Raw genomic sequence first — 14,600 nt, forward strand, 5'->3', positions numbered from 1 at the left:
CACTGTCAAATGAAGCATCCCAAACCATGTCAACTAGGAGTGAAAATATTTCCACTCCTACCCCATCTGAATTGATCTCTGGTTACTGACTAACCCAGCAGTGGGAATACGGTTTGCTTTTCTTTGTTTGCTCTCTTGAAACCTCTTATGGTGTTGAAAACATTTAGTGGGTAATTTGTGGCACTTGGCAAAGCTCTTACCTCAGAATTGTAGGGTCAAGCTCTCCTCCAGTGAGTGGAGGACAGATTCCAGGCTGAACATCACTCCCAGTGCATTATTGAAAGAGTGTGGCAGCGTTGGAGGTGTTAAATCAAGACTCCACCTGCCCTCTTATGTGAATGTAAAATTCTCACTAAACACCTACTCCTCAATCAATATTATTCACACAATTAGTGATACTGGGAGCTTGCTGTGTGCAAACTGATTGCTGAGTTACCCATAATACATTGGTGATGACATTTCAAAAGTACTTCACTGGCTGTAAAACATTTTGGGAATGCCTTGATATTATGAAATGCTTTGCATCTAAATGCAGATTCCTCCTTGAAGCAAGCATTGATTGATCAGATAAGACTTAGAACATAGAACATTACAGCGCAGTACAGGCCCTTTGGCCCTCAATATTGTGCTAACCTGTGAAACCAATCTAAGCCCATCTATCCGACACTATTTCATTATAATCCTTATGTTTATCCAACAACCATTTAAATGCCCCTAAAGTTAGTGAGCCTACAACTGTTGCAGGCAGGCCATTCCATGCCCTTACTATTCTGAGTAAAGAACCTAACTCTGACATCTATCCTTTATCTATCACCCCTCAATTTAGAGCTATGTCCCCTCAGGCTAGCCATCACCATCTGAGGAAAAAGGCTCTCACTGTCCACCCTACCTATTCCTCTGATCATCTTGTATGTCTCTCAAATCACTTTTCAACCTTCTTCTCACTTACGAAAGCAGCCTCAAGTCCCTCAGCCTTTCCTCATAAGACCTTCCCTCCATCCCAGGCAACCTTTCCAATGCTTCCACATCCTTCCTATAATGCAGCAACCAGAACTGTATGCAATTCTCCAAGTGTGGCTGCATCAGAGTTTTGTACAGCTGCAACATAACCTCATGGCTCTGAAACTCAGTCCCTCTACCAATAAAAGCTAACACACAGTACACCCTCTTAATAAACCTATCAACCTGGATGGGAACTTTCAGGGATCTATGTTAATGGACACAGAGATCTGTCTGCTCATCCGCACCATCAAGAATCGTAACTTTAGCCCAGTACTCTATTCCTGTTACTCCTTCCAAAGTGAATCACCTCACATTTTTCCACATTAAACTCCATTTGCCACCTCTCAGCCCAGCTCTGCAGCTTATCCATATCCCTCTGTAACCTACAACATCCTTCGGCATTATCCACAACTGTACCAACCTTAGTGTCATCTGCAAATTTACTAACCCATCCTTCGACTCATCCAGGTCTCCAAAACAGATCCTTGCAGTACTCCAGGGTGAACATTTCCCATCAACCAGCACCTCTGTCTTCTTACAACTAGCCAATTTATAATCCAAACTGCTAAATTACCGTAAATCCCATGTCTCCGTATTTTGTGCAAATAGTTTACCATGGGGAACCCTTATCAAATGCTTTACTGAAATCCATATACACAACATCAACCACATTACCCTCATCCAACCATTTGGTCACCATCTCAAAGAACTCTAAGGTTTGTGAGGCACCACCTACCCTTCACAAAATCATGTTGACTATCCCTAATCAATGTATTCCTTTCTAGATGATTATAAATCCTATTTCTTATAATCCTTTCCAACACTTTATCCACAACAGAAGGCATGCTCACTGGTCTATAATTACCAGAGTTATGTCTACTCCCCTTCTTGAATAAGAGGACAACATTTGCTATCTTCCAGTCCTCTGGCACTATTCCTGTAGATAACGACAACATAAATATCAAAGCCAAAGGCTCTACAATCTCCTCCGTAGCATTCCAGAGAATCCAAGAATAAATCCCATCTGGCCCAGGGGACTTATCTATTTTCACACTTTCCAGAATTGCTAATACCTCTTCCTTGTGAACATCAATTTCATTCTAGTCTAATGGCTTGTATCTCATTATTCTCCTCAACAACTTTGTCTTTTTCCTGTGAATACTGATGAAAAATATTCATTTAGCTCTTCTTCTATCTCTTCCGACTCCTCGCACAACCTCCCACTACTATCCTTGACTGGACTTAATCTTACCCCAGTCATTTTTTTTGTTCCTGACATACCAATAGAAAGTTTTAGGGTTTTCCTTGATCCTACCTGCTAAAGACTTCTCATGTCCCCTCCTGGCTCTTCTTAACTCTCTCTTTAGGTCCTTCCTGGCTAACTTTTAACTCTCAAGCGCCCTGAGCCTTCACATCTCATCTTTATGTAAACCATGGCTCCCTTGCTCAACTGCTTCCTCCCTGTCTGACAGGTACATACTTATCAAGGACACGCAGTAACTGTTCCTTGAACAAGCTCCACATTTCAATTGTGCCCATCCCCTGCAGTTTCCTTCCCCATCCTATGCATCCTAAATCTTGCCTAATCGCATCATAATTGCCTTTCTCCCAGCTATAACTCTTGCCCTGCAGTATATACCTATCCCTTTCCTTCACTGAAGAAAACTTAACCAAATTGTGGTCACTAGCACCAAAGTGCTCACCTATCTCCAAATCTAAGATCTGCCTGGTTCATTACCCAATGCCAAATCCAATGTGGCCTTGCATCTTGGTCTATCTACATACTGTGTCAGGAAACCCTCCTGCACATATTAAAAACTGATCCATCTAAAATACTGAAACTGTAGCGTTTCCAGTCAATATTTGGAAAGTTAAAGGTCCCAATAACAACTACTCTGTTACACTCGCTCCTCTCCAGAATCATCTTTCCAATCCTTCCCTCTACATCTCTGGAGCTTTTCAGAGGCCTATAGAAAACTCCCAACAGGGTGACCTCTTCTTTCCTGTTTCTAATCTCAGTCCATACTACCTCAGTAGACAAGTCCTCATCAAATGACCTTTCTACCACCTTAATACTGTCCTGACTAACTATGCCATACTTCCTCTTCTTTTACCCCCTTCCTTGTTCTTACTGAAACATTTAAAACCCAGAATTTGCAACAACCATTCCAGTCCTTGCTCTATCCATGTCTCCAAAATGGCCACAACATCGAAGTCCCAGTTACCAACCCATTGCTGCATGTTCTCCCACCTTATTCTGACTGCTTCTGGCATTGAAGCAGACACATGTCAAACCACCTTCCTGCCTGCATTCAATCTTGCGACTTTAAAACCTTATTTATGTCCTCACTACTCTCAACCTGCAGTACACTGGAGCTACAATTCAGGTTCCCAGCCCCCTGCTGAATTAGTTTAAACTCTTCCAAAGAGCATTAGCAAATTTCCCCCACAAGTTATTGATACCCCACTGGTTCAGTGTAGACCATCCCATTTGTAGAGGTCCCACCTACCCCAGAATGTGCCCCAATTATCCAGATATTTGAATCCCTCCCTCCTGCAAGATCCCTGTAGCCACATGGTCAACTCCTCTCTCTCCCTATTCCTCACCTTGCTAGCACATGGCACGGGTAACAAACCAGAGATTACAACTCTGTTTGTCCTAGCTCTAAACTCGCTTTAGGGAGCTGGAACTGGAGGAAGTTCAGATCATTTGGGAGGCTGAGGGAATAATTAAGAGGAGTTACAGGGAGATCATCCCACCTCAGATACAGGAGAAAGGTGGGTGGGTTACAGTCAAGGGATGGAAAGGGAACAGACAGACAGTGCAGGGATCCTCTGTAGCCGTTCCCCTCAATAACAAGTATACCATTTTGGATCCTGTTGTGGGCACAACTTACTAGGGGTAAGCCATGGGGATACAGGTTTCTGCACAGAGTCTGCCCCTGTTGCTGAGAAGGGAAGTGGTGAGAGGGGTAGAGCATTAATCACTGGGGACTCCAAAGTTAGAGGGACAAATAGGAAATTCTGTGGGAACGAGAGAGATTCATGGTTGATGCGCTGCTTCCTAGGTGCCAGGGTCCATGATGTCTCAAATTGTGTTTTCCTTAAGGGGAAGAGGGAGCAGCCCCAAGTCATGGTCCACATAGGCACCAATGGCATAGGTAGGAAAAGGGATGGAGATAGAAGGCAGAAATTTAAGGAGGGAGGGTGGGAAGACTTTTTGCCTACCAGAAATGCTCCTCAGGAGATTAGTGCCAGTTCTAGAGAAAGGCAGCAGTCAGAAATACAAACTCCAGAATTACCTCTTTTGGTTTCAGTGAAACAGGTTTCAGCCCATGTGCTTGTAAAACCTAAAGAGAAGAGATTCCATTATTGTGGCAGATATTTCCAAGCGAGACCTTGAACAGGACGTTCCAAAGAGTACACACTTGAGGAATGTTTCGCACAATACTGCTGTCAATTCAAGTCAGCACTTTAATGCCTTAAATCTACACCATACACCAATCTGCAGAGAAGCCAGGCTGAATACCTTCCCAAAATAGGATTCACTACAAGTCAGTTTGAGGCACACAAGCTGAAGGCATTGCAGAGATAGAGAATGGTTTCATTTTCTTCAGGCCAGCTCAGTTACAAAAGGGCCCAACCCAAGAGGTCAAATCTGAACTCAAAAATTAGAATTTTGTTTAAGAGGATCGAGGCCAGCTTGACTGTCAATTCAATTAGCCTGGAACTGTCAGAAATGTCCTGGATCAGGATTATTTTTGGCCATCATTTGCAGAGATCTGAACAGTGATTTTAACTTTGACCTCCTGTTTGGGGAGGTGGTGGTGGTGAGGTTTGGGCAGTTAAAATGTCACCAGGTCTGCCTGATACATTCTCTCCCACCACCACTTTAATGGCCATAAGAAACCAATCATAATGAAGTGACAAGCACAGCACATTTCATCAGTTGCGGTGGCAGAGAGTAAGAATACCAGAGATATTGTACAAGAAGAGATCAGGAATTTTTTTTGCTGATGTAGAGACAATGGGTTTGGAATGAAAGATATTGGGTTTGCCAGGTAGGCACTCAGTAATGGAGAAGATTGGGAGAGGTTCAAGCTACAGAATGCTGATACAGTGAAGTCACCAAACCTAAACTGAAGTGAAGTGCTGAAGTGGAAACAGTCTACACTAGGGAGCCAGGTGAATTTTTTCCTTATTTGTTCATGAGCATTCCTGGCATTTCCAACATTTGTATCCCATTCCTAGTTGCCCTTGAGAAGTGCCTTGAAAAACATTCAGGTAGATAAGTCCCCAGGGCCCAATGGGATCTATCCTAGAGTATTAAAGGAGGCAAGGGAGATTTCTGGGGCCTTGCCAGAGATCTTTGTACGCTCTTTAGCCATAGGTGAGATCTCAGAAGACTACAGAATAGTCAATGTTGTTTAAGAAGAGCAATAGGGACAGTCCAGGGAATTATAGGTTGGTAAGCCTGACATCAGTGGTAGGGAAATTATTGGAGAAGATTCTTAAAGACAGGATTTACTCATATTTGGAGAAGAAAGAATTTATTAGGGATTGTCAGTATGGCTTTATGTGAGGAAACATTGTCTCTCAAATTTGATTGCGTTTTCTGAGGACGTAATGAAAACGACTGATGAGAGTGGGGCAGTGGATGTTGTCTGCGTAGAATTTACTAAAGCATTTGACAAGGTCCCTCATGGTAGGCTGGTCCAAGAGATTAGGTCACAAGGAATCCATTATAAATTGCCAAGTTGGATACAAAATTGTCTCGGTCATAGAAGACGGAGGCTAGATATGGAGTGGTGTTTTGCGACTGGAAATCTGTGACCAGTGGTGTTCCACAAGGATCAATACTGGGATCTCTGTTGTTTGTAATAAACATATAGAGTCAGTTCTGCTATAGTGCACATTTCTTCAACATGAATTGGCTCTAACATGATTGAAGAATTTAGACCATTATTTGTAAAACACAAAAGTTTCCTTATCTGTATTAGGGTATATGGATAATCTTGGAAATTACAGACCAGTCAGTCTTACATCTGTGCAAGTATTGGAGAGGATTCGGAGAGACAGGATCTATGATTACTTGGAAAACCATAGCATGATTAGAGATGGTCAGCTGAGAGGGGCAGGTCATGCCTCACAAATCTTATTGAATTCTATGAGGATGTATCAAAACACGTTGATGAAGATATAGCAGTGGATGTGGTGTCCATGAAGTTTAGCAAGGCATTTGATAAGGTTCCCCATGGTAGGCTCATTCAGAAAGTGAGGAGGCATGGAGTACAGGGAAATTGGTCTGTCTGGATACAGAATTGGCTGGCCCACAGAAGTCAGAGGGTGGTGGTAAATGGAAAGTATTCAGCCTGGTGCTCGATGACCAGTGGTGTTCCACAGAGATCGGCTTTGGGACCTCTGCAATTTGTGATTTTTATAAATGACTTGGATGAGGTGGTGGAAGGGTGGGCTAGCAAGTTTGCCAATGACACAAAGGTTGGTGGAGTTGTGGATAGTGTGGAAGGCTTTTGTAGGTTGGGACATTGGGACATTGATAGGATGCAGTGCTGTGCTGACAAGTTGCAGATGGAGTTCAACCTGAAAAAGCATGAATTGAATTACTTTGGAAGGTCAAATGTGAATGCAGAATTACAGGGTTAAAGGCAGGATTCTTGGCAGTGTGGAAGAACAGAAGGATATTGGGGTTCACATCCATAGATCCCTCAAAGTTGCCACCCAATTTGATAGTGGGTTATGGTGTGTCAGCTTTCATTAGCAGGGGGATTCATTTTACGAGCCATGAGGTTATGCTGCAGCTCTAAAGAGTCCTGGTTAGACCACACTTGGAATATTGTGTTCAGTTCTGGTCACCTCATTATAGGAAAGATGTAGAAGCTTTAGAGAGGGTGCAGAGGAGATTCACCAGGATGCTGTATGGACTGAAGGGCATGATATATGAAGGAAGGTGGAGGAAGGTAGGACTTTTCTCATTGGAGCGAAGAAAGAGGAGAGGTGACTTGATAGAGGTGTCCAAGATGTTGAGCAGCTTAGATAGAGGGGATAGCCAGAGACGTTTATGCGTGGCGGAAATGTCCATCACAAGGGGTCATACTTTTAAGGTAGTTAGAGTTAAAAATCACAACACCAGGTTATAGTCCAACAGGTTTATCTGGAAGTTCTAGCTTTCAGTGCGCTGCGCCTTCATCAGGTGGTTGTACTACCTGACAACTGCCTGATGAAGGAGCAGTGCTCTGAAAGCTAGTGCTTCCAAATAAACCTGTTGGACTATAACCTAGTGTTGTGTGATTTTTAAACTTTGCCCATCCCAGTCCTGCACTGGCATCTCCAAATCAAGGTAATTAAAGGAAGGTTTAGGGCGGATATCAGAGGTAGGTTCTTTACTGAGAATGGTAGGTGCGTGGAATGCACTGCCAGCCATGGTAGTACAGTCAGAGACATTAGGGACATGCAAGCGACTCTTGGATAACCACATGGAAGTTAGTACAATGAAGGATATGTAGGTTAGCTTAATCTTAGAGTAGGATAGAAGACCAACATAACATCGAAGGCTGAAGGGCCTGTACTGTACTGTACCATTCTATGTTCTATGCATTGGCTATAACATGATTCTGGCCCCATCGTTGGGATGGTTCTGCTATTACACATTTTTCTTATAACGTGGGATCATTCAAGAACAGAATTATCGCAGACTATACAGATGATCTGATTAATAAGGTTGCATATGACACAAAAATTGATGGATTTATGGATAGTGAGGAAGGATATCAGAGGACAAAGCAGAATATAGATCAGTTGGAAAGCTGGGCAGAGAAATGGTAAATGGAGTTTGTGCGAGGTGATGCATCTAGGAGGTCAAATGCAAGAGTGAAGAATACAGTAAATGACAAAACCCTTGGGAATGCGAACGGATAAGGTGATAAAGAAAACATATGGCATGCTTGCCTTCATCAGTCAGGGCACAGATTATAAATGTTGACAAGTCATTTTGCATCTGTATGACACTTTAGTTAGGCCACATTTGGAATATTGTGTGCACTATAGGAAAGATGTGGAGGCTCCGGAGAAGGTGCAAAAGGTTTATCAGGATGTTGCCTGGATGGAATGTGTTAGCTATAAGGTAAGTTTGGACAGACTTGGATTGTTTTTGTAAGAGCATTGAGGCTGAGGGATGACCTGACAGAAATATATAGAATTGTGATGGGCATGGATAGGGTGGATAGTCAGAGATTTTTTCCTAGGGTGGAAATGTTAAATGGTAGGGGGCAGGGGTTTAAGGCGAGAGGGGAATGATTAAAGGAGATGTGTGAGGCAAGTCTTTATTATACAGAGGGTGGCTGGTGCCTGGAAAGTGCTGCCAGGGGAGATAGAAGAAGAAGATATTACATTAATGTTTAAGAGGCATTTAGGCAGATGAACAGGCAGGGAATACAGGCAATTTACAGGTAGACAAGAGAAGTTTAGAATGGCATCATGGTCCGTACAGACATGGTGGGCTGTAGGGCCTTTTCCCGTGTATGGTTTGGTATGTTCTATATGAGATTGAGAATAGGTGATTGGCGGTGGTAATTGGTCAGTGTAAAAGAGTCTTATTTTTTGTGGACAGGAGATAGTGGCTCATTTGCCTTTCGCTGTGAGTATCACTGTATTGTAACTGTACTGGAATAGTCTGGTGAGGGGTGCAGTTATTGCTATAGCACCTGTCTTCATTTTGCTGCATTTTTAAATGCAAAAGTCCAGGCTGCCAACCAGGGCAAGAGACCGGGAGTATGGCATTGCTGGTGCTGCTGTATTGCAGATCAGACATGAAGGCAACACTTATGTATCTGGTTGATGGCTGTAAATGATCCCATGGCAATGATTCAAAGAGCAGGGGAATTATCCTCAATATTTAAAAGGCATCTGGATGGGTACATAAATAGGAAAGATTTAAAGAGATGTGGGCCAAAAGGCAGGAAAATGGGACTAGCTCAATTTGGGATACCTGGTTGGCATGGTTGAGTTGGACTGAACAGTCTGCTTCTGTGCTTTATAACTCTTACATAACTGCAATGCTGGCGACCATTGGAGGAGGCCAAAATGGATCATCTGCTCGGTACTTCTGGCTGAAGCAAATGCTTCAGCTTTATCTTCTGCACCAATGTGCTGGACCTTGCCCATCATTGAGGATAGGGATATTTGTGGAAGCTCCTCCTCCATTGAGTTGTTGAATTGTCCACCACTATTCACGACTGGATGTGGCAGGACTGCAGATCTTAGATCTAATCCGTTAGTTGTTAGAACACTTAGCCTTGTGTATGATCTGCTGTGCATGCTGTTTGACATTCAAATATCCTGTATCATAGCTATTCACACAAGGATATAGCTTCAAACCTTGCAGAATTACATGAAACTGGACTTTCACTTTCTGTCAAGCTCAGTCATTGCAGAACAAAAACAGAAATTGTTGGAAAATCTCAGCAGGTGTGGCAGCAACTGTGGAGAGAAATCAAAGTTAACATTTCAGGTCCAGTGACCCTTCTTTAGAATAGTAATTCCAGTATTGCTGCTGTACGTCCTAATGTACACATCAGATCCTCATGCCATTAAACTATCATTAAACTATCAAATATTTTAACAACCTTAACTTTGAGCACAATAAAGAGAGAACTCACGTATTTAGCATCCGCCCAGCCACTTTTGGGTGACCACATTTTGCCTTCACCAATCAGTCCCAGAGCAAGATGGGCAAGGGGAGCAAGGTCCCCACTGGCACCAACTGTCCCCTTCTCTGGGACGTAGGAGAGACAGGAGGCTACAGGAGGCAAAACGCATTAGGTTAAAAATATCTGCTCATCTTTGTCAAATGGATAGTTATTCCAAACAACCCTTCAAAGACAGCCTTCAACATCAGTATTTTTAGATTGTCAGTGCCACAGATGATCCCAAATCTCTATTTACTCATTTTTGGCATTTAATGTCCTCGAATATTTTGGACCATGCAGAGGGTAAAGAATGATTAAGATCAATTTTCAATGTGACCAGAGCAAAAGGGTTTCACTCCACACACAGCCTGTTTATGACTTGAATCTGCAATTCACCATCCTGTCATATAGTATTTTCCAAATTCTAACCAATCACTATGTATAAATGTTTTCCCCATGTTCTCCCTAGTTCTCAATCATCTGCAGTCTGCTCCCTTGACCACTGAAGATGAGAATCTCCTCATTTACTTGAGCAAAAAAAAACCTTTCATGATTTTAAACAACTGCAATTTCATCAAATTTCCTCTTAGTCTGCCCAGCCCCCAAGATGGATCCCATGTTATCACACCATCACACTGCCTCTTAAGCACCACCCGCATTCAGCTCTCTGACTATCTTGAAACTCTCATGTCTGCAATACAGCACAAGATCCATAACTGGCCATGATATCAGTGGCTCATCAGCCCTCATGAACAAGTGATTCCAGCAGGAATTGTGCAACAATAGGTGTTCTGTCTGCATCCTAACCTCAATGGGAATAGGAGCCAGCCAACAATATTCCCACACTGTAGGCAGTTAGTGTCCCAACACACACCAGTATAACGACCCACACTGTGGGTTAGGCAATTAAGAGTGTCTGGAGTCACATATTGGTCCAGACCAGATAAGGATGGCAGATTTCCTTCCCTGAGGACTTCATGGAACCAGAGGTGTTTTTATAACAATTGATATAGTTTCAGGGTCACCATCATTAATTCATTGAATTCAAATTCCACCAAGTTCTCTGGTGGGGTTTGAACCCACATACTGAAGAGCATTAGTCTTGGCCCACAGATGATTGTTCCAGTGACAAATCACTATATTAATATTCCTCTTTATTCTGGAACACAGTTTCATAAATAGCTATAACTCATCACAGAATAATCTACAGTATCTTAAATTAGTCATCCAATATCAAGGATCTTACACCAATATCAGTGAGCACACCAGCATAGAGTGTTACCCAACAATGATGGACAAAAAAGCTTAAGGAACTTGATTTAATCCAAGGTAGTGAGATCTAGTGCATCAAAACTAAGCACAATACAGTAGTTCAGTACTGACAGATTATAATTCCAACATTTAGCCACAAAAAAGTAATTTTAACATTTCCTAAGGTTAGTGTTAGCAGTTCTCTCTGTAAACGGTGCTGACAAAATCAACATGTGTTGCCCATTCTAAACCTGCCCCTAAGGAAGGTGGTGTTGAGATGCCTCTTTAGCTGCTGTAGTCCATGTGCTATAGGTAGACCCACAATGTTGTCAGGAAGGGAGTTTGACCCAGCAACAATTCCAAATGGAAACTTCAGTAAAGAAACTTATTTCAGTAAAGATTGGAGTAGCAATGGCATAAAGGGCAGAGAGAACATTTCTGAAGTGCGTTTAGAAAACTTTTCTAGATCAATTGGTTTTGGATAAAAGGAAACATTGCTGAGTCTGGTTCTCAAGAATGAGGGGAGTCAACTGCATCAAATGTCAGTAAGGGAACAGCAATCACCTCATCATAAGATTTTGTTTAGCTGAAAGGTGCGTTTGAAGCAGTTTGCTGCGGCGGGAGGTAAAAACTGAAGGGGGTTCATCTGTTAATAGAAGGTAGAGAAGACGCAAGGGAGGGTAAAAAAAAGAGAAACAAAGCCCAATATTGAGTACACTATAAAATGTGGAATGATACCAAAACATGACATTAAGATATAATTGTTACTACAGAAATGTGGCTGCACAGTGACCTGGAGTGGGAACTGAATAACCAAGATTATTCAACATTTAAGGACAGACAAAAAGGAAAAAAAAATGTGGAAGAGCTCTGATAATAAGATAGTATGTTAGTCAGGGAGGATCTCAGTTTGATAGAACGTTGTATGGATTGTGCTCGGGAAGGAACTAGGAAACAGTAAGGGGCAGCAGACATTGTCAGTCCCTTTAGCATCAGTCCAACCAAAGTTTGTGTAAAGTGGATATCTCCCTTTGTGGGGGCAATCTAGAACAAGTCATAGCTTGTGGCAAATTTAAAACGGAGATGAGGTGGAATTATTTCTCTCAAATGATAATAAACCTGCAGAATTCAGTACTCTGGAGTGCGGTGAACACCAGAACACAGTAAATTAAAGGAAAAGGGAGACATTTTAATTAGCAACAGATTAAAATGTTATAAGGAGCAGGCAGAGGAGTGGAGCTGAGGACAAGATGAGATCAGCCATGATCGTATGAAATGGTGTAGCAGGCTCAAGGGGCTGAATTGCCTTCTCCTGCTCTAGTTCTAGTGTTCTTAGGGAAGAGGTTCAGTAAACTGGGCCTGTATTCTCTAGAGGTTTGAATAATAAGAAGTGCTCCCATTGAAACATAGAAATAACAAAGGGATAGACAGGGTAGAAGGAAGTAAGGCTCTTCCACAGTTGGAGAATCTAGGACCAGGAGGCACAATTTGAAAATATGATAGATGCTATTTAAGACCAAAATGAGGAGAATTTGCTTTACTCAGAGAATGGCAAATCTTTGTAATTCTCTACCGCAGAGAACTATGGAAGCTTGGCATTCGGGTACATTTAGAGATTGATTAATTTTTGATTATCAGTGGGGTAAAGGACTATGGAGATGAGGTGGATAAAAGACAGTGAACATTTCTATCAGCCGTGATCATATTAAATGATAAGTCCTGCTCTATGGGCTGAATGGCCTACTCATGTTATGTTCCTATGAACAAAGAGAAATCTGAAATAAAAATCTTTAAATAGCAGATGGACTGGTTTCAGAAGTGTGAAGACTGACTTCTCCCAGGCACATTGAAATCAAGCAACTGAGAGAAAGTGAGGACTGCAGTTGCTGGAGAGTTAGAGTTGAAGAGTGTGGCGCTGGAATAGCACAGCAGGTCAGGCGGCATCCGAGGAGCAGGAGAGTCAATGTTTCAGGCATGAGCCCTTCATCAGGAATGTTATTGAAGGGGTTATGCCCGAAATGTCGACTCTCCTGCTGTTCGGATGCTGCCTGACCTGCTGTGCTTTTCCAGTGCAACACTTTTCAAAACTGATATCAAGGTTTGAGAGGTAGTACTGTAACTAAGCAAGAGACTATATTTAAAAGAAGAAATAGTTTTGAGTAGAATCTTTTAAATATTCAATCACAAGTACATTCACACTACACAAATGCCAGGTTATGACCATCACAACTAAGAAACAATCTAACCAACACCCCTTGACATTCAATAGAGTTACCATCACTGAATCCCCGACAATCAACATCCTTGGCGGGGCCATTAACCAGAAACTCAACTGAACTTGCTACATAAACACAGAACAAGTCTAGGGCGAGGAATTCTGCAATAAATAACTTACCTCCTGTCTCCCCAAAGCCTGCCAATAATCTACAAGGCTCAAGTCAGGGGTGATGGAATATTCCCCACTTGCCTGTATGAGCACAGCTCCAACCACAAGAAGCTTGACATCATCCAGGACAAAGCAGTCATAAACTTCCGCCATCACCGATGCTCAAAAGCAACAGTGTGTACCATCTACAAGATGCAGTGCAGAATCCAAAGATTGTCATACAGTACCTTCCAAACCCACAACTGTTTCCATTTTAAAGGACAAGCACAGCAGATACATGGGAACATCAGCACCTGCGAATTCCTCTCCAAGCCACTCACCATCCTGATTTGGAAATATATCACCATTCCTTCACTGTTACTGAACTGAAGTCCTAGAATTCCCTCCCTAACAAAGAACAGTACAGCTCAGTACAGGCCGTTCAGCCCTCAATGTTGTGCCAATGTTTTATCCCACTCGAAGATCAAACTAACCTACATACCCTTCATTTTACTTTTATCCATGTGTTTCTTCAAGAATCGCTTACATGTCCCTAGTGCATCTGACTCTACTACCACTGCTGGTAGTGCATTCCACGCACCCACCACACTGTGTAAAGAACCTACCGCTGACGTTTCCCCTCCTACCTTCCTCCAAATACCTTAAAATTATGTCCCGTCATGACAGCCACTTCCACCCTGGGAAAGAGTCTCTGGCTATCCACTCTACTTATGCCTCTCATCATCTTGTACACCTCCATCAAGTCATCTCTCATCCTTCTTCGCTCCAATGAGAAAAGACCTAGCCTCAACATTTCTTCATAAGACATGCCCTGCAGTCCAGGCAGTATCCTGGTAAATCTCCTCTCCACTCTCTAAAACTTCCACATCCTTCCTAGAATGAGCTGACCAGAACTGAACACAACATTCCAAGTGTGGTCTAACCAGGGCTTTATACATCTGCAGCATAACCTCACGGCTCTTAAACTCAATCCCCCGATAATGAAAGCCAACACACCATACACCTTCTTAAAACACAATTAAATTTGGGTGGCAACTCTGTGGAATCTGTGGACATGAACCCCAAGATCTTTCTGTTCCTCAACACTACCAAGAATCCTGCCTTTAACCCAGTAACCTGCATTCAAATTTGACCTTCCAAAATGAATCACTTCACAGTTTTCCAGGTTAAACTCCACCTGCAACTTCTCAGCCCAGCTCTGCATCCTATCAATGTCTTGTTGCAACCTATAATAGCCCTCCACATTATCCATAACT

General features: G+C 42.5%; 1 protein-coding gene across 2 annotated transcripts in view; it reads right to left on the bottom strand.

The window, feature by feature from the left end:
* The window catches only part of LOC140466777 (histidine ammonia-lyase-like), a 61,436-nt gene that overhangs the window by 32,182 nt on the left and 14,654 nt on the right, over window positions 1-14,600 (bottom strand). For both annotated transcript variants that reach the window (XM_072562394.1, XM_072562393.1), the window contains 2 exons: window positions 9,678-9,817; window positions 4,305-4,352 (listed from right to left, as the gene is read on the bottom strand). In XM_072562394.1, the coding sequence (XP_072418495.1) occupies window positions 4,305-4,352; window positions 9,678-9,817 (188 nt within the window). The remainder of the gene's footprint in view (window positions 1-4,304; window positions 4,353-9,677; window positions 9,818-14,600) is intronic.

The sequence above is a fragment of the Chiloscyllium punctatum genome, chromosome 44 (genome assembly GCF_047496795.1).
Source record: "Chiloscyllium punctatum isolate Juve2018m chromosome 44, sChiPun1.3, whole genome shotgun sequence".
Lineage (NCBI taxonomy): Eukaryota > Metazoa > Chordata > Chondrichthyes > Orectolobiformes > Hemiscylliidae > Chiloscyllium > Chiloscyllium punctatum.